The following is a 21,407-nucleotide window of genomic DNA, read 5'->3' as shown; positions in this document are numbered from 1 at the left end:
GTAATGTGTGTTACTTTTTACAAATAAATGTGTTTTGTAAATATATCATTTGTTTTTCATTTGTAAAAAGGCATTTGCAAAACTTAAAATTCTGTTAAGTGTGATTCAGTACACAAAATGGTAACTGTGTGACAGTTGGATGCTATTTACGCTCCCATCCAGACAATGGGGGTATTCATGCATTTTTGGTCAAAATCCATAGAACAGTACCATCGCAGTGGCCTGACCGTGTATCCCCCCTAAGGTTGGCTCGATGTTTTCAGAGTTCACTTATTCGGGCTGTTTTGCAGTGATTCACCCTGATTCCTACTTATTCATGCTATGTGTGAAGGGGCCCTACATAATTTAGCTGATGATCATAGTAGAACGTAGTAGATCATAGTAGGTTTGCTTCTGCCTGCACCCTTTTGGCTATACAGGTATGCTGTTAATTTGATGTTTCTATTATTGTTTATCTCTGTGCAGAATAAATAATTCATTAAAAAAATAATTCATTCAACACCCCCTCCATATTTTTTATGTTGCAATATTTCCGAGCTCATCCATAATAATTCCAAGATAATTCTAAATGAAATTGGTGTTGATCAAATTAAATATTACCGAATGCCATGCAGCCAGTCTGCCCCATGTGAGCCTGATCCTGTGAGATATCAGAAGCCAAGCAGACTGGATCCTGGTTTGTCCTTGGATGGGAGGCCTCTTCAAAAAACTAGGACTTGTATCTGTTTCTCCAGTGCAAAACAGGAGTTGCATCACAGAGTCTGTTCAGTGTAAATCTTGCACCAAATCCCAATGTGGGTCTGCTGTGACAACCTCTACAAACTGGAGCACCCTAAAGTCAAACGACAACTGACTGCAGATACATAATACGAAAGACATATTTGTTCCTCGGAGACTCTTCTTCATTAAACTGGACCCACTGCTTGATCTCACTATTGGCGATTGTCTAGACAATTGCAGTCCCTAAAGTAACTGGACAATTCAAAATAAATTAAAAAATGATGTATAATTAAGTACATTACACTGTGTCATTATTGAATTACTTTCAAATTTGCCATACACCTTCACTTTTGCCTGAGCCAATATATACCTTGAGTTTCACCTTACAGATGTATCATTACAAGATAATTTATTTGACTTACAGGCAACATGGGCTTGTTTTCACGAGGTGTTAAGGTGTCTCTCTCTCTGTCTCGCTCTCGCTCTCTCTGTGTCTCTCTCTCTCTCCCTCTCTCTCTCTCTCTCTCTCTCTCTCATGTGTGTATATATATATATATATATATATATATATATATATATATATATATATATATATATATATATACACGAGGTTTATTAGAAAACTAACCGGCAGTTTTATAAAAAAAACCAAAACTATATGGATTTGAATCACGTGCAATTACACCAGACATGCTTGAACCCTCATGGGCACGCGTGAGTTTTTTTACGCGTGTCGGTGACATCATCCGCCTGTGGGCAGGCTTTGAGTGAGCACTGGTCCAGCCCTCTTGGCTGAAATCCTTTGTCTGAGACGCTGCTGGAGACGACGCGCGTCAAAATTTTTTCAGGGCCTGTGAGGGATATCCAAGTGGACACTTTTCGAGAAATTCTGCTGGTTTTCGATGAAAAGTTTAATGGCTGATGAGAGGTTGTGGAGTTTCTTTCGCTTTAAGGACAGCTCACAAAGCGGATCGGTCTGTTTCGAGCTGAAAACTTCCTAATTTAAGGCTCTGTTCACCCAGGACATCGTCAGAGAACAGAGAAGTTTCAGAAGAAGTCGGCATGAGGAGTTTATGCGGACATTCCACTGTTAAAGGAGATTTTGTAATGAAAGAACGTGCAGACAAATTCGCCGAGTTGGTTCCGTGACGACGCCGCAAATCTGTCTGCACCGCGACAGGAAAAACACCTCCGTGTTGAAAACCATTTGTAAAATTCAGGCGGCTTTTGATGGCTTTCAACAAGTGAGTATCTGAGAAATTGTTTAACAGCTGGGCATGTTCCAACTTGTCCGTTAAGGTTTCCAACGGAGGTGTTTTTCCTGTCGCGACCCCCCGCGGTTGGGTCTGGCCCGACATGCGAATCTGCCCGCACGTTCTTTCATTACAAAATCTCCTTTAACAATGGAATGTCCGCATAAACTCCTCCTGCCGACTTCTCCTGAAACTTCTCTGTTCTCTGACGACGACCTGGGTGAACAGAGCCTGAAATGTGGAAGTTTTCAGCTTGAAACAGCGAGACAACGCCGCCTCGGAGCGCAGATCGTCGTCAGGCGCCGTGGGCCGTCTTTAAAGCGACACTACCAGACCAAAATCTCTCATCAGCTGTTAAAATTTTTACCGAAAACCAGCTGAATTTATCGAATGGTGTCCACTCAGTTGTGCCTTACAGTTTTTGAAAAAATTTTTATCAAACAAAGCAGCAGTCTCTGAGCCATTCCTAAACAATGAAAAGTCGACGAGAGTGTGGGCCACTCCTCACTCAAAGACTGCCCACAGGCGAATGACGTAACCGACAGGCGTGGAAAAAACTCTTGCATGCCCACGAGGGTTCAAGCATGTCTGATGTAATCACATGTGATTCAAAGCCATATGGTTTTTGAAAAAAAATAATAAGGTTGGATACTTTTCTAATAGACCTCGTGTATATATATATATATATATATATATATATATATATATATGAAAATGTATAATTATTTTTATTTACTATTATACTCAACTCACAGTCCTAAATTTTGTGCACTTTAATGTTGTCTATTGTCAGAAAAAGAACATCACTTTCTTTCATAACTAAGGATATGTTTTCCTTACAAATCATATTTGTTTTTAAATCATTTATTTTTATTTTATTTTTTGTTTTTGCAGTGCATCTAAAGATACTCGTTCATAGTCAGCAATATATGGTGGACAATTAGATTTCATGAGATTTTGAGGCAGATAGTAACTTTGGATACATTTTACTTATTTATTTATTTATTTATTTATTTATTTTATCATGCCTCCAATTGATTTCAATACAATTTGTAGTTTGGGGAAGGCAGCACCCCTCATCTGTCCTGTGGGTATGTGGACGAGTACTACATTATTTGACTTTTGAGATTTTTTTTTTATCTCTAAATTGTAATATAACCCTTAATTTATTCCATCAAAAAAATTGATAAAATTGTGGCTGTTGGGGAAAGTGTAGTGACACGGACCCACAACAGGGGGCGCAAATGAACGGTCAATAGATGAGCCAAAAGGTAACAATTTAATGTTGTGATTGTGCACAACAACTATACAGACAATCTCAGAATATGATAGCAGTCAATACACAAAGGTGACGTGTGGGCAGGCTTGAGGATAGAAGACGTCTGTCCGGAGAAGAGCCGGAACCACACGATTTCCGCCGCCACCGAACCTGGTGAATACGGGAGCCGCCAAGTCCCGAATTCCCAGGTGATCACCGTCCCCGACTATCGGATCTAGTACTGCTGGTGAGGAGCACAAACAGTGAGATGTGGGTGTGTGCACACCCAGTAACAAAAACAGTCAGAAGGTGGAAAGTCACCTCCACCTCTAATCACACACACGTGCAGCTCCTGTTAACCACTTATCTGGTTGGAGTGTGAAGCGAAGCTGTCGCTGATCACACCAAACGCCTTCACAGGTAGATGATATCTCGGCAATGAGGTGGAGATGACGTCCGGGTTTTATGGAGTAGTATGATGAAGTGTAGATGGGTGACAGCTGTCATGAGATAATGAGTGACAGCTGTCACCCACGGCTGTGTCCGTGGCGGCAGCGCCCTCTCGTGCCGGAAGCCCGCACTTCAGGCAAGGCGCCCTCTGGTGGTGGGCCAGCAGTACCTCCTCTTCTGGCGGTCCACACAACAGTGGCCCTGCAGTAAACTGCCGTCCTGTCCAGGGTGTACCCCGCCTTCATGCCCTATGTCAGCTGGGATAGGCTCCAGCCCCCCCCTCCGTGACCCTTGATTGGTATTAAGAAGTGTTCTTACAAACCTCTTGAGTCCACCCATTGATTCAGAATTGCATCCTTCAACTGTCTGCACTTTGCCTCACCCTTCCACAGCTTGATGAACATCTATCTTTGAGGTTTTGAGTAAACCATGTCACAATCAGACAAAACAACCAACAGACTTGGGTGAAATGAGTAAGTTTATTATTGTGGTAATAAAAGCACATGTATTAATATTAGGGCCATAAAATGGATAGCTCATGTTACAACAGTAATTGGAGAAATATACGATATGAGTCACTGATAGTGGAGGTGCGGATGACTGCACAAGGATGGCTTGAATGCATGAGCTTTAACATTTCAACAGACGCTGAGAAGGCGTGCAAGTTCATGGGCAGTGTGCTGTCTCACAGTGCACAAGCTGTGTGGTTTTACAAAAGCAAAATGATTACTTTGGTTTGAGTCCAGGATAGCTTCAGAAAATCCAGTTTACAGCTCAATAAACAGAACGCGATATTAACTGTAGACTCCTGATGGCAGGTTCACAGAGCTGTCTAACCAGGTGCAGTGGTACAGCTGGCAAATGTTGGCAGGGAGAAATAAATGTTGATTTCTGACAGAGAAGCTCACTAATCAACTGTGCAGTGAATTTTGTACTTAATTTAAATGCCATAAGTGCATATGGTCATGATTCTAATCACATTAAATCATTTCTGCCATAGTGTTAAATAAACTCTATCATGGTAAAACTCAACTCTTTTCTGTTGGTGTTGGGCAGCCTGACCTATCACCCAGAGTTTGTGACACTGTGATCAGGTCAGTTTTATCCCTGACTGCAGCCTTACAATGTATCGGGAAAGTATTCAGTGTTTCACGTTTCACGTTTAACTTTTTTTTTTTTTTTTTTATGTTACAGCCTTATTTGCAAATGGATGAAATTAATTTTTTCCTCAAAATTCCGCACACAATACCCCATAATGACAATGTTTTTTTTTCTTTCACATTTTGCTAATTTATTGACAATAATAAAAATAAAAGAAAAATAAGAAATCACATGGACATAAGTATTCACAGCCTTTGACATGAAGCTCAAAATTGAGCTCAGGTGCCTCATATTTCCACTGATCATCCACGAGATGTTTCTACAGCTTAATTGGAGTCTATCTGGGTTAAATTCAGTTGATTAGACATAATTTGTAAATGCACGCACCTGTCTGCATATAAGGTCCCACAGTTGACAGTGCTTGTCTGAGTGCAAGCTAAGCATGAAGTTAAAGGAATTGTCTGTCAACCTCAGAACAGGATTGTCTTGAGGCTTGGATCTGGGGAAAGGTACATCAACATTTCTGCTGTTTTGAAGGTCCCAATGAGCACAGTGGCCTCCATCATCTCTAAATGGAAGACGTTCAGAACCACCAGGACTCTTCCTAGAGCTGGCTGCCCATCTAAAGTGAGCAAACATGGGAGAAGGGCCTTAGTCAGGGAGTTGACCCAGAACCCAATGGTCACTCTGTCAGAGCTTCAGCATTCCTTTGTGGGGACAGGAGAACCTTCCAGAAGGACAACCGTCTCTGCAGTAATCCACTAATCAGGTCTGTATGGTAGAGTGGCCAGGCTGAAGCCACTACTCAGCAAAAGGCACATGGCAGCCCACTTGGAGTTTGCCAAAAGCCAACTGAAGGACTCCCAGACCATGAGAGAAAAAAATCTGCTTTGATGAGACAAAGATAGAGTGGCCAGACTACATTCTGGATGAAAACCTGTGCCAGAGCACTCTTGACCTCAGACTGGGGCAGTGGTTCATTTTTCAGCAGGACAGTGACCCTAAGCACACAACCAAGATATCAAAGCAGGGGCTTCAGGACAACTCTGTGAATGTGAGTGGCCCAACCAGAGCTTAGCCCTGAATCCAATTGAACATCTCTGGTGAAATCAGAAAATGTGATGGCACCAAAACTCCCCATTCACCCTAATGGAGCTTGAGATGTGCTGTAAAGAGGAATGGGCAAAACTGCCCAACGATAGGTGCGCCAAGCTTGTGGCATCATATTCAAGAAAATTGAGGCTGTATTTTCTGACAAACGTGCATCAGCAAAGTATTTAACAAAGGCTGTGAATACTTATGTACATATGATTTCTTTTTTTTGTTTGTTTGTTTGTTTTTACTTTTAATAAATTTGCAAAAATGTCAAAACTGTTTTCATGTTGTCATTATGGGGTGTTGGGAGTAGAATTTTGAGGGAAAAAATAATTTTACTCCATTTTGGAAAAAGGCTGTAACATAACAAAATGTGGAAGAAGTGAAGGGCTGTGAATACATTCCGGATGCACTGTATGCATTCCCTGCAGTTTTAAATTAACACTGCCAAATTTACTGTCCAGTGCACACATGTATGATGAGGATGAATGTGTTTGAAACCCAGATTGTGAATATACAACAACCACAAAAGAAAAAAAAAATACTTATGCAGTCTGGATATGCATAACCAGTCAAATGCTTTTCTTTCATTTGAATGGGGAAAGCGTGTCCAAGCATTTGACTGCTTATGTAGAAGCTATTATTACTGTCCTGTAACTAGGCAGGCAATTTATTTTGATTATTAGCAGGATGTTATTTGTAAAATAGTCTCCATCATAACAGTCAATGCACAAGACAGGTTGCTGTGAATACACTGACCCTTCATTAAAATACATCCGACAGCGTGCTACTATTACTGTCTTGCCTGATGATAAAAATCATTCCAGGAGTGATGTGCATGGAAGCTGATGTGGCAAAACAGGAAATCAATCACAGATCACAGGAAAGGAATTACATTTCAGAAATGGAATCCTACTAAGAATGAAAATAAAACAGTAAGCGGCAGAACAGAATGGGTTGGTGAAGACATCACAACATACTTGTGAAATGCATATTTATGAAGTGATTAACAAAGGTTGATTGCCACTGTAAAGTGATTGCCATTGTAGGGGATAACTGCACAACCTAACTAAACAACCAACAAATACACCAACCCAGTTAAATCTACCTTGCCAAACCACGTGACAAATTAATCAACCAAACAAAGTCAACAGACTTATTCAGCAACCCAACTAAACTGACTAATTCACCAACCATTGTGAGTTACCAAACCAACTAAACCATTCAAGCAATTCAGCAGTCAGTCTAAACCAAATAATTAATCACCTTATCACAGTCACAAACCCAAGTGAGCCAATGAAGTAACAAATAAAAAAAAGTGTATATGGTGACACGAGCAGTTAGTGTGGTTGACTCTCAAAAAAACAGTTCCAAGATTGTTATTGAGTTGGCAGGATTTTTTTTTCCCCAGTGGGGGAGGGGGGGTCTATAGTTTATTTCTGCCTATCTTTCATTTGTCTATCTGTTCTTGCTGCAGTGGATGATGCCATATCTCAGAAAGTGGGGGTCACACAGTTTTCATTTTGGTTTCAAACCATTTTCAATATATAAATCTCTGTGTGCTCTGATGGAATACTTGACAGAAATTAGTTTTACCATGGTACTGGTGTAACCAATTCCATTTTAGTAATGGTAATCATAATCGTAATGTTGTTACTTTTCTTATGTGAGATGCTATACAAAGAAAAAAGTCACCAGCTGCTCACCTTAGTGTTGTGAAAGTGTAGTGACACAGACCCACAACAGGGGGCGCAAATGAACGGTCAATAGATGAGCCAAAAGGTAACAATTTAATGTTGTGAAACGTGCACAACGAACATACAGACAATCTCAGAATATAATTACAGTCAAATTACAAAGGTGACGTGTGGGCAGGCTTGAGGATAGAAGATGTCTGTCCTGAGAAGAGCCGGAACCACATGATTTCCGCCCCCACAGAACCTGGTGAATACTGGAGCCGCCAAGTCCGAATTCCCAGGTGATCACCGTCCCCGACTGTCGGATCTGGTACTGCTGGCGAAGAACAAAGACAGTCAAGTGTGGGTGTGTGTGCACCCAGTAACAACAGCGGTGGGAATGCCACCTCCACCTCTCACTCAACACGTTGCAGCGGTCTCAGATGAAAAGGAGCGCCGTCTTGCACAGCCTCCGCAAAAACGACCGGTTCTCCTGCAAACACTCACAATAACAGATTTATAAATCTCACAAAAAGGCTGAGAGTATTACCTCCAATGAAGTATGATATCTCGGCGATGAGGTGGAGATGACGTCTGGTCTTTATGGAGTGCGATGATGAAGAATGTGTGACAGCTGTCAGGAATTAATGAGTGACAGCTGTCACTCCCGGCTGTGTCCGTGGCGGCAGCGCCCTCTCGTGCCTGAAGCCCGCACTTCAGGCAGGGCGCCCTTTGGTGGTGGGCCAGCAGTACATCCTCTTCTGGCGGCCCACACAACACTTAGGGCCCCTTCACACATAGTGTAAATTTGGTCGAAGTGCGCACAAAGTGCGCATGAAACAGGAATCGTATGCAAACATACAAATTTGTATAAATTTGTAGCTGCCTTGAACGGCTCGTACAACTGCTACAATTATTTGTGCACACCAGCGGCTGAAAGACAGAGTATGCGCTGTGCGAGCCTATCGAGCCCTCTTGCAGCAGGTGTCGGCCAAATTCTAGCTGACACACACGAAAATCTAACACCGCTTGTTTGGCACTTAGAAAATGTGTGGTCATTTGTACTATCATCACGAACAATCAACAGAAAATCATTGTCGAGCTGGATGTGAAATTTGTCTAAATGCCCCAAGACTGTGGAGTTGCCGAGTGCACATGTGATGTGCCAGAGTGTCTGCTCCCCCCACAACATATCTGCATGTGTCGCGTGCTCCCCCCCAACATGTGCATGCGTGTGCTTCCCTCCCCCCCGCAGGTGAGGTGCCTCTCATCTGATCACATAGTGACACCTTGATTTGTGCGCTGAATGGACGGGGGTCTGGCAGCTGTTGACAACTTTGGTCCTCGACATCAGAGCTGTAGAACACGCATCATGTTTTGACGGACACCCGCGTGTGTATGCTTGCTGTCCTTACATCGAAATACAAAACATATATATATCGCTTCTGCGATGGGCTGGAGAGCACGCACGTTGACAGGCTTTTCCAGCTGGACCGGACTTCCAGTTCATGTGGACATGCAGCAGGATCTGAACATCACATCTGTCTGACAGGACAGTGAACGACACGCCGCAGGACCATATGACAGGTCAGCAGTACGGCAAATACACCACTTTCAGTCACATATCAGCAGAAATGCACCGTACCAAATGCCATTTGGTCAGTTATCACAGTGCTTTTTTTTTTTTTTTTATTTAGAAAATACATTTATCTGCTTGATGATTTTAACTATTTCATGCTCCTGTTATGAGACAATGATTGTGTTGCAGTGGTAAAGTTTCTGCCTGGTCATCAGAGCGTGTGAGTTCAAATCCTGTGGCATTTATTTATTTATTTATTTATTTAACCTGGGTTATTTAACTGCGGGGTTCTGTATTGTGTCTCCTTTTATGTATTATTTATGTCAACCCAGTGATATTCACTAATTATACAGCTGTTTTTTTTATTTTATTTTCCACTACATTAGCAACGCGATGTGGTGCAGCTCATCCCATGTGCGAGCAGCTGCAGCAGCTCACACTGTGTTCTTGCTCGAAAGACACCGCAGCGTGCATGAACCATCACACCAGGATCATGCACGCCTGCCTGTTGGTGCGATGTTTCGTGGTGTGCTAATTTGAACTGTTTTGCACTGTTTTGCCGTAATTCGACCAAATTTGCATTATGTGTGAAGGGGCCCTTAGTAAAGAGCAGGTCTTAAATATTGAGTTTTGAGCACATGTTTTGCTATTCAATTACTCGGGGGCCCCAAAGTTCAGTTTGAAAAAAATGAAAATTTTGCTGAAAATCTGCAATGGAATTGTGTCCTGTCCAGGGTGTCCCCTGTCTCATACATCATGTCTGCTGGGACAGCCTACAGCCCCTTCCCTGTAACCATTGACTGGAGTATGCAAGGATTGAAAATGAATGAATTTACTGTTTAGGTCATCCAAAAATCTCTTTTGGTGTTGGCTGTGACAACATGTTGTTCCTCATAGGTCCTTATTTTCCTGGTATATTTGAAACTGGAGCATTGGAGGTTTCATTGGAGATTTAAATTTGACATGTTTCATTGAAGCTGACACACATTGAGAGAGGCCAGACTATTAGTTTACCTTTTTATGTCTGCTGAAAAGATAATTTATTTAATTATATGGGTTGGCAATTCACAAGGTTTAACAGTGGTATATGTGGGAACTGGATAAAGATAATCAAATGCTGAGGAGAAAACCAAACATGATACCAGAGTTTCAGTGCAAATGCCATTTTTGCCAGTAGGTGACTAAAAGAACGGACATGTTACTGAATATGCCCATAGTTGCAATGTTAGCATAGTATGGAATTAATGCAATACATTCACTTCAAAAACATTAAATTCCCTCCCCTTAATCTCCATTGTGACCACTCTGTTTTTTTTTTAAATCAATTTAAATTGTAGTTTAACATTTGGCACTTAAATCACTCACACAGCTCACCAAGACTGCTGTATCTGAGCCAGTGACCCCATCATGTTGACTTGGAACCAAAGTTGAACGTCTCCTTCTAATCTTAAATGTAGAAAGTGGCAATAGGGATCAAAAGTAATATGCTGACATGCTTGATCTGTCTAGATGAATACCTGCCCTGTACAGCAAATTATGAAACTGTCACCATGACAGTCCACAGCAAGGTTTTCCTCAAATAATAATCTATGCCAGCATGCCTTGTCGATCCTACAGTGCAACTCTAGTAATCGTGGTGGTGAAGCTTTAAGAAAATGTGATATTGACCTTATGTCAAAGAAACATGACTGACACATTCACAAACAGGATGTTCTGATATACATTCTGTAGGTGGGAGGAAAAAGAAAAAGAAAAAAAAAAAAACAGATGTCTCTGGGGTTAAGAACCTCTACCGCCCACTGCAGTGTGACAGCAAGCAGACAGAGTAATGAGATCCACTGCAGGGAGCCAGCACACTGAAAGAAGGATGGAGGGAGAGGGAGAGATGCCAATACTTTGTATCATGTTCTACATCAGTCCACAAGCAGTTGTGTCCCACAACAGATGTCAGAGGGTATCTTCATGACTCCCATCTTCTTTGTCAGGTCAGGGGACAATTAAAAATGATGTAAAATAATAAAAGAAAAAAGACGTAGAAAAACTCAGGTAAGGGTTGGAGTTAAAGTACTTTCCATAGTTCATTGATGCTTGTCCAGTAATAAGAAAGCAGAGTTTGTTTGTTTTTTTTTCCGATATTCCTGAATGGGGAGTGATTAACATCACTTTGAGCAGATGGGATGAGTTCATCAGTGAAACCACCTGCTGGAGTCGGTGACTGCAAAGAAAACCAGCATCCTCTTGGGCCTTTCTGGAATACTTTGGACAGCACTGTTTTAGATCATTTATCTACGCTTCTTAATTGCTGACCTATACAAACAAAATGATTCTTTTTTTTACCATATTTTGCTTTACCATTAGAAAGAGCACCACAGATGCAATGTTTGCTCTGAGAGTATTGATAGAGAAGTATAGAGAAGGCCAGAAGGAATTTCATTGTGTGTTTGTGGATTTAGAGAAAGCTTATGATAGGGTGCCAGGAGAAGAGATGTGGTATTGTATAAGGGCACCTGAAATGGCAGAGAGGTGTGTGTAGTGTAGGGTATGTGCAAGGGCAGTGTGACAACAGTCAGATGCTCATTTAAGCAATTTAGGTGTCTTTGTTATTGAGCTATACAACAAAAGATGTTTTATCGACCATGTTTTCCTTGACCTTGACATTTAAGCTTAAACTACACTTCTTCAAAATCTAACGTAATACCCGTCAATATAATATTGCCCACCAAGTTTGAAGGATCCAGATGTTTTTGGGATATCTTGTATGTATCTTGTATGTATACAGACATACAAATGGAAGTGAAAACAAGACCCAGCATCACTACGCTAGATTTGTCAGTTTTAAAGGTAAAAATTACGATAGTCCAGCCTCAAGAATGCAAAGGAATACGTTATTTCCGAAGGAATGAAAGACAAGTTGCTAAAGTCTATTTAAACCAGACATGCAGTCCTTACATGACCGCAACTCTAATATCAAGAGTTATATTTCATCATGATGACCTCATTTTGCTAAAATTTAGTAGGAATGCACATATCCATTAGTTACAGACATTGATTCCAAAATGATGTTGATGTAGACAGGAAAATATGTTAACATGAAATTCAGTCACGTGCATTCTTATGTAAAAGGACTATATATATATATATATATATATATATATATATATATATATATATATATATATATACGAGGGCTGTCCGTAAAGTATAGGTCCTTTTTATTTTTTTCAAAAACTATATGGATTTCATTCATATGTTTTTACGTCAGACATGCTTGCACCCTCGTGCGCATGCGTGAGTTTTTCCATGCCTGTCGGTGACGTCATTCGCCTGTGAGCACTCCTTGTGGGAGGAGTCGTCCAGCCCCTCGTCGGAATTCCTTTGTCTGAGAAGTTGCTGAGAGACTGGCGCTTTGTTTGATCAAAATTTTTTCTAAACCTGTGAGACACATCGAAGTGGACATGGTTCGAAAAATTAAGCTGGTCTTCAGTGAAAATTTTAACAGCTGATGAGAGATTTTGAGGTGATTCTGTCACTTTAAGGACTTTTCACAGTGCGAGACGTCGTGCAGCGCTCTCAGGCAGCGTCTTCAGCCTGTTTCAAGCTTAAAACCTCCACATTTCAGGCTCTATTGATCCAGGACGTCGTGAGAGAACAGAGAAGTTTCAGAAGAAGTCGGTTTCAGCATTTTATCCGGATATTCCACTGTTAAAGGAGATTTTTTTAATGAAAGACGTGCGCGGCGGCACAGGAAAAACACCTCCGTGTTGATAACCATTTGTAAAATCCAGTTGGCTTTTGAAAAACTCACGCATGCGCAAGAGGGTTCAAGCATGTCTGACGTAAAAACATATGAATGAAATCCATATAGTTTTTGAAAAAATAAAAGGACCTATACTTTACGGACAGACCTCGTATATATATATATATATATCAGACGCTCAAAGCGCTTTACACATCAATGACTCACATTCACCCTGATGTCAGTCTGCTGCCATGCAAGGTGCCCACTACACCCCCTTAGCAACTAGGGCATTAAGGACCTTGCCCAAGGGCCCTTAGTGATTTTCCAGTCAGGCTGGGATTTCAACAGAGGATCCTCTGGTCTGAAGCCCAACGCTTAACCAGACCATCATCTCCCCTTATGTGTCATTAAACACATCGGCTAAAGACAGCACTTTGTTAAAGCCATCACAAACCGTGTCTTTAACCTTTCTAGGTGAATCATTGCCACTAGCAACCTCCAACCAAATTCTGATCCGCTTCACATCCAAAGGTCAGTCCAGCTCGAGAGGATTCCACCTTGTTTACCAGGGTAAGTGTCTCACATGTACACACGTACGCGCACACTCCCATAGAGTTCTCTCCCATAATAGGTAATCCGGTGAATGATTCCTAGAGGATTTACTCTGTGTAAAAAAAAAAAAAAAAAAAAAAACTACAGTCTTGTGCTTCCCTGTGAGTGAATTGCCCCTTTTATAATGCATTTTTCTTTTGAGTCACCTAAAATAACGGCACCTATGGAGGCAGTTTGACAAAGTCATATATATATATATATATATATATATATATATATATATATATATATATATATATATATATATATATATTTATTTTATTTTATTTTTTTTTTTACCTTTTTTGTATTGTTTATAATATGAAGAAATCAAGGCAATGAACAGGGTGACCTCCCATTTTAAATTAGATTCGAGAAACAATTCCTGCAACAATTGTTTGACTGTTTCTGTAATACCATTATTCTAAGTAATGTGTTCACTCCACCCTGTTGTTTGTGAGGTGCACCATTTTGGTAGCTCACCAATTTACCAGAAGTAAGCCCAGAGGTGTGATGCAATATTTATCCGCAACCCAATGATAAAGCAACTGGATATGGCACCGAGAGCATATACAAGGGGTGATTGAGAAATTTTGAGCCATACCCAGGAAAAAGGTTTGGCATGGTTCTCCTTCTTTTGCATTTTGAGGAACCACATGCCTCATTCTCAGAATGCAAAAGATGGAAATCCAAGCCAAACTTTTTTTTTTTTCTAGGTTAGACACAAAACTTCTCAATCTCCCATCTACCAATGCCAACACTTCACACACATCTCTGTAACAAACAGAGGTACTGACTGCATTATGCAAAAAAAAAAATAAATAAAATAAATAAATAAATAATCAGAACCCAAAGGCAGCAGAGCTCTCAGAAGTGAAGTGAACCCAGAAATTTCCATCTCTCATGCTATGAGATAGTCAAAGCATCATTTATATTGACATCTTAATCGGTGGTAGATGTGCCTAGAGAAATGTGACACATGGCCCTAATTTTAGAACTGATGTGATTTCACAGTGCAAGTGATACTCCTCATCTGAGTCTTCCTAGGTAACTGTCCCTTTGATGCAGCATCATTCCAGGAGTACCCAAGGATCCTCTGAAGTGACCACTAGTCATAACCTGTGACTCTATGGAAAATTAAATGCAAATGATTTTGTGAAGTTAAAAAAAAAAAAAAAAAAAAACTTTGTATATTTATTTACTTATTTGTCATAGCTGTGCCACGGACCAGTGCCACACAGTGCAGCTCCGTTCCTGAACCCCGCAATGGTCGTCGTATGGGGAACAACTTTGCTGTTGGTGCAGTGATCCGGTTTGACTGCAGTCCAGGTTATGTACTAGAGGGATCTGGTGTCATTGAATGTTTGACAGTTCCCAATGCCCTGGCACAATGGAACACCTCCATACCCAGCTGTATAGGTAAAACATATTCCAGACAGTGAACATATGCGGTACATTTTCCTTTTCTTTCTTTCTTTCTTTGTTTCTTTCGCCATCTATTTATTCTGGCACAGATGTGGATTTGCCAGTTGTGTATATCATGCACATGATATACAACTGGAGCAGATGTAACCAACAAGCTGGGGAATGTTTTTTAAAGATTCTAAAGCCTCTTGAATTCTGCAAATTTGCATGTGCGACAAAGCTTGTATGGCCAAGCTGATATAGTCCACTCTGAAAGCATAATAATAATACTTTCAGGTAAACATGAACCCTATGTGCTTTGCACCAACTACTGCAGAAAAGAAAAAAGTTAAAATGAAAGAAAATTAACAAATCAAGTGCATGTCCTTGGACAAGACATTTCTTCCACATTGCCCCTGTCCACCAAGCTCCATTTAGGTTTCAGTTCCTATAGGGTATACTGCTTTCTTCTTTGTGAAGCAGGGCTTGAACCTCATGAGCTTTCACCAAAAAAGGAGGAATAGCTGGCTCAACATTTTTCATTGAACTTCAAATAACTATTCAATGAATTAGTCATCCAATTTATGTTGGGAAAGTGTAGGAACACGGACCCACAACAGGGGGCGCAAATGAACGGACAATGGAGAAAGTCAAATCACAAAGTTTTACTGTTGTGAATTCACACAACAAACACAACAGATTACAAATACAGCAGTAACCGAATTCCAAAGGTGTCGTGTGGGCAGGCTCGACGATAGGAGACGTCTGTCCGAGTCGAACCGGAACCACCCGATTTCCTCTGCCACTGAACCCCGGGGATACTGGAGCCGCCAAGTCCCGAACCCCAGGTGGCCACTGCCTCCGCTCGTCGGATCCGGTACTGCTGGCAAGGAACAGAAACAGTCAGGTGTGGGTGCGGCTGCACCCAGCAACACACAGGGTGGAACACCACCTCCACCTCTTGTCAGGAAAACACTAAAGTGCAGGAGTGTGAGTACTTATCCAAATACTGTTTCCTGCTGCTCTCCTCTCTCTCTGTATAAAGGCAAAAGGTAATTAAGGTTGATATAATCGGCTAGATACGTTACCTCCTTGGTAAAGCGATATCTCGGCAATGAGGTGGAGATGCCGTCCTGCTGATATACCTCCCTGTTGATTGATATCAGCTGTCTCGTCTCAGGTGATGGGTGACAGCTGTCACCCTGGCTGCTCCTGTGAGGCGACAGCGCCCTCTGGTGCCTGGAGCCCGCACTCCAGACAGGGCGCCCTCTGGTGGTGTGGGCCAGCAGTACCTCCTCTTCGGTGGCCCACACAACAATTTATCTTTTACAAGGCAAAAACTTAATTGAACACAACCATTAAGTGAAACAAAAATAAGCATTCATAAAAAAAAAAAAAAAGAAAATGTCACTTTACTGCTTCACTTCTTCACCACGGGGAGCTCCGGTGGCTGCTGTTACTTGAACCTGCTTTGTAAATTACAATACACCATGTTCCAGCAAGAGTCCAGCTACTAAATGGGGGTGGCAGATGACGCTTTTGTTTGATGTTGCACCCAAAGCATGCCAATGACTACTTTAGCAAATTAATCCATCCCCTTTGTGCACTGCACCCTCAACAAGCAAAGTGAAGTTGGTTGTGCCCTTGATGCACTTGAATTATTTGCCATTATTATGTGCCATATTGTGCACCATAGATTGTCAAGAGAGGGGTCTATAGTCCTACGTTCTTGTGCCCAAACTTACAAAATCTGATGCATGGGTACACCCAGTGACAACAATTACCCAATTTGCTTATTTATGTCACAGAATTAGTCAGTGCAAAATCCTATTTTGACTCCTAGAAGCTATAAAATTAGATTTGGCACACAAACTGATAGCACAACCTACACCATGCAGAGTCCCAGTGGATACCAGATGGCTTTTACCCAGAATATGGGATTTGCCAGTTGAAGATGTTTTGCTGCTGCTGTTATTATTATTTATTTATTTATTTATTTATTATTATTTTTTTCTGACTACTCTCTGCCATGGTTGTTATTCACCAGTTCCTTGTGGAGGTAATCTCACTCAGCGAACTGGGACAATCTTATCTCCTGGGTTTCCTGAGCCCTACCTCAATAGCCTCAACTGTGTCTGGAAGATGACTGTTCCCGAAGGATCAGGAATACAGGTTTGAATAACAAACACACACTTTGATGTCAGAACTTCTATATCCTCTGTTGAGCAAGGATTAGACTTCCAGTATGGAAGATACTGAGTCCAGAAAATTTTTTTAACATAATAACATGAATAAATAAACCAAAATTTCCAGTGTGCATGATGGTGAATATCAACACGGAGATGACCTGGCCACAATTTAGTATATCTCGACCAGCATCATATTGAGATATTGATCCTTAATTTATTGCCATTGATAACTACTATGTCACTCAGACATATGTTCACCTTGTGGGAGTGGGAGTTCTACTCCTCTGGCAGTACCTTCGATTTTTTTTTTTCATATATGTTTCATGAAATCTGGATTTTAGTTTTTAAGCCATCCTACTAATATAATAGCTGCACAGACAGCCAGTGGTCCAATAATAATCTCCTCTATGGTGGTAATAAAGAACAAAGACATTTGTAATATCAAATATTTATGAGCACTATCTTAGTTCTTAAAGCTTCTCATAACTCATATCAGCATTGGTGAGCTTGCCTATGTTGTCTTCCATACTAGGAAATCTGTTTATTACTGGGTCATCAGGAACAGGGGTTTAAACAATATATTGATAGTTTTACCCTATTTTTACTTGTTAGTTACTGTATATTCCAGAGTAAAAGTTGCACCTTTTAAATAAATGCCCCTAGAAGATGAAAAATGTATATGTCAGACTTTTTTTCCTATGTTGTCAGTTCTTTAATTTGGTATACTTGTAGTGTAAGTAAGTCAGACGACGTCTCGGATCAACAAAGGCCTCACGTTGGAAATGATCTGGTTGTTTCAGTGGGGTTTGAGCCTGTCGATCGGCGCTCGGAGCGGGGTGCACTCTCAGCAGCTGTGGGCGGTCTTTAAACCGGCTGGAGCACTCCTTAATCTGTGTAATCCCCATAAAATCGTCGCTGAAAGCCATTTGAATTTTCCGAATGGTTACCACCTGGAGGTCTCTCACAGTTTCTGGAAAAAATTGATGCAGCATACCTCCAAATCGTTCAGACATTTATTCACAATAAAAATCCGACGAGAGGGGTACACCACTGCTCACACAAAGCCTGCTCACAGGCGAATGACGCAACCGACAGGCGTGAAAAAACTCACGCATCCGCACGAAGGTTCAAGCTTGGCTGATGCAATCACACGTGATTCAAATCCATATGGTTTTTGAAAAAAAGGTCGGATATATTTTCTAACAGACCTCGTGTGTATATATATATATATACGAGGGCTGTCAATAAAGTATAGGTCCTTTTTATTTTTTCAAAAACTATATGTATTTCATTCATATGTTTTTACGTCAGACATGCTTGAACCCTCGTGCGCATGCGTGAGTTTTTCCACGCCTGTCGGTGACGTCGTTTTCCTGTGAGCACTCCTTGTGGGAGGAGTCGTCCAGCCCCTCGTCGGAATTCCTTTTTCTGAGAAGTTGCTGAGAGACTGGTGCTTTGTTTGATCAAAATCTTTTCTAAACCTGTGAGGCACATCAAAGTGGACACGGTTCGAAAAATTAAGCTGGTTTTCTGTGAAAATTTTAACGGCTGATGAGAGATTTTGAGGTGATACTGTCGCTTTAAGGACTTCCCACAGAGCGGGAGGTCGCGCAGCACTCCCAGGCGCCGTCGTCAGCCTGTTTCAAGCTGAAACCCTCCACATTTCAGGCTCTATTGATCCGGGACGTCGTGAGAGAACAGAGAAGTTTCTGAAGAAGTCGGTTTCAGCATTTTATCCAGATATTCCACTGTTAAAGGAGTTTTTGTTAATGAAAAACGTGCGGACGGGTCCGCGCATCGGGATGCAGCCGGCGCGGTGCGGCGGCACAGGAAAAACACCTCCGTGTTGATAACCATTTGTAAAATCCAGGCGGCATTTGATGGCTTTCAGTGGAGTGAGTATATGAGAAATTGTTTAACAGCTGGAGATGTTCCAACTTGTCCTTAAGGCTTCCAACAGAGGTGTTTTTCCTGTGGCGGGGCGTCGCAGCGGCTGCGAGCCGACGCTGCAATCTGCCCGCACATCTTTCATTAAAAAAAATCTCCTTTAACAGTGGAATATCCGGATAAAATGCTGAAACCGACTTCTTCTGAAACTTCTCTGTGCTCTCACAACGTCCTGGATCAATAGAGCCTGAAATGTGGAGGTTTTCAGCTTGAAACAGGCTGACGACGGCGCCTGGGAGCGCTGCGCGACGTCCTGCTCCGTGGGAAGTCCTTAAAGCGACAGTATCACCTCAAAATCTCTCATCAGCCATTAAAATTTTCACCGAAAACCAGCTTAATTTTTCGAACCGTGTCCACTTCGATGTGCCTCACAGATTTAGAAAGAATTTTGATCAAACAAAGCGCCAGTCTCTCAGCAACTTCTCAGACAAAAGGAATTCTGACGAGGGGCTGGACGACTCCTCCCACAAGGAGTGCTCACAGGCGAACGACGTCACCGACAGGCGTGGAAAAACTCACGCATGCGCACGAGGGTTCAAGCATGTCTGGCGTAAAAACATATGAATGAAATCCATATAGTTTTTGAAAAAAATAAAAAGGACCTATACTTTATTGACAGACCTCGAATATATATATATACATATATATATATATATATATAATTGGCACCATAGTGAAAGACACAGGAGCTTCCAAACAGGCAAAAAAGAAACAAAACTTATAGTCTGGAAAAGACATTAGTGTTTCTGCCACTTTGCATTTGTTTTTGTGGTTGCAATGTATTTATTTTTGAGATTTGTGTGCTGGATCTCCACCAGGAATACAGTCAAGGTCTCTGTGGATAAGCCTGATGGAAAACTTTTAAGCTTATCCCTTCAGCCACTGCAGCTAATGACCTCAGTGCATCTCTCAGCTATTAGCTCCTCCATCTAAGCTCATTGTCCAACCAGGTCAAATACACAAGACTGCCCCCAGGTGCATTTACTATCCTGCTTTCCCTCAGAAGATGGCAGTTACTTAGTACAACCCCTGGCAAAAATTATGGAATCACCGGCCTCGGAGGATGTTCATTCAGTTGTTTAATTTTGTAGATAAAAAGCAGATCACAACATGACACAAAACTAAAATCGTTTCAAATGGCAACTTTCTGGCTTTAAGAAACACTATAAGAAATCAGGAAAAAAAATTGTGGGAGTCAGTAATGGTTACTTTTTTAGACCAAGCAGAGGGAAAAAAATATGGACTCACTCAATTCTGAGGAAAAAATTATGGAATCATGAAAAACAAAAGAACGCTCCAACACATCACTCGTATTTTGTTGCACCACCTCTGGCTTTTATAACAGCTTGCAGTCTCTGAGGCATGGACTTAATGAGTGACAAACAGTACTCTTCATCAATCTGGCTCCAAACTTCTCTGATTGCTGTTGCCAGATCAGCTTTTCAGGTTGGAGCCTGTCATGGACCATTTTCTTCAACTTCCACCAAAGATTTTCAATTGGATTAAGATCCGGACTATTTGCAGGCCATGACATTGACCCTATGTGTCTTTTTGCAAAGAATGTTTTCACAGTTTTCGCTCTATGGCAAGATGCATTATCATCTTGAAAAATGATTTCATCATCCCCAAACATCCTTTCAATTGATGGGATAAGAAAAGTGTCCAAAATATCAATGTAAACTTGTGCATTTATTGATGATGTAATGACAGCCATCTCCCCAGTGCCTTTACCTGACATGCAGCCCCATATCATCAATGACTGTGGAAATTTACATGTTCTCTTCAGGCAATCATCTTTATAAATCTCATTGGAAAGGCACTAAACAAAAGTTCCAGCATCATCACGTTGCCCAATGCAGATTCGAGATTCATCACTGAATATGACTTTCATCCAGTCATCCACAGTCCAGAACTGCTTTTCCTTAGCCCACTGTAACCTTTTGTTCTTGTTGTTGTTTAGGTGTGTGTTGTTTAGATGGCTTTCGTTTAGCTTTTCTGTATGTAAATCCCATTTCCTTTAGGCGGTTTCTTACAGTTCAGTCACAGACGTTGACTCCAGTTTCCTCCCATTCGTTCCTCATTTGTTTTGTTGTGCATTTTCGATTTTTGAGACATATTGCTTAAGTTTCTTTCTTGACACTTGATGTCTTCCTTGGTCTAACCAGTATGTTTGCCTTTAACAACCTTCCCATGTTGTTTGTATTTGGTCCAGAGTTTAGACACAGCTGACTGTGAATAACCAACATCTTTTGCAACATTGCGTGATGATTTACCCTCTTTTAAGAGTTTGATAATCCTCTCCTTTGTTTCAGTTGACATGATTGGAGCCATGATTCATGTCAGTCCACTTGGTGCAACAGCTCTCCAAGGTGTGATCACTCCTTTTTAGATGCAGACTAACGAGC

The 21,407-nt window shown here is 41.3% G+C and overlaps 1 protein-coding gene across 1 annotated transcript in view; it reads left to right on the top strand.

Annotated features, from left to right (window-relative positions):
• csmd2 (CUB and Sushi multiple domains 2) overlaps positions 1 to 21,407 on the top strand; it is a 662,931-nt gene that overhangs the window by 486,859 nt on the left and 154,665 nt on the right. The window contains exons 34-36 of the mRNA XM_034160153.1: positions 13,346 to 13,441; positions 14,678 to 14,881; positions 16,914 to 17,038. Of these exons, the coding sequence (XP_034016044.1) occupies positions 13,346 to 13,441; positions 14,678 to 14,881; positions 16,914 to 17,038 (425 nt within the window). The remainder of the gene's footprint in view (positions 1 to 13,345; positions 13,442 to 14,677; positions 14,882 to 16,913; positions 17,039 to 21,407) is intronic.

Source organism: Thalassophryne amazonica, chromosome 20 (genome assembly GCF_902500255.1).
Source record: "Thalassophryne amazonica chromosome 20, fThaAma1.1, whole genome shotgun sequence".
Lineage (NCBI taxonomy): Eukaryota > Metazoa > Chordata > Actinopteri > Batrachoidiformes > Batrachoididae > Thalassophryne > Thalassophryne amazonica.
Note: the sequence above shows the minus strand (reverse complement) of the source record. Positions and strands in the feature narration are given on the sequence as shown.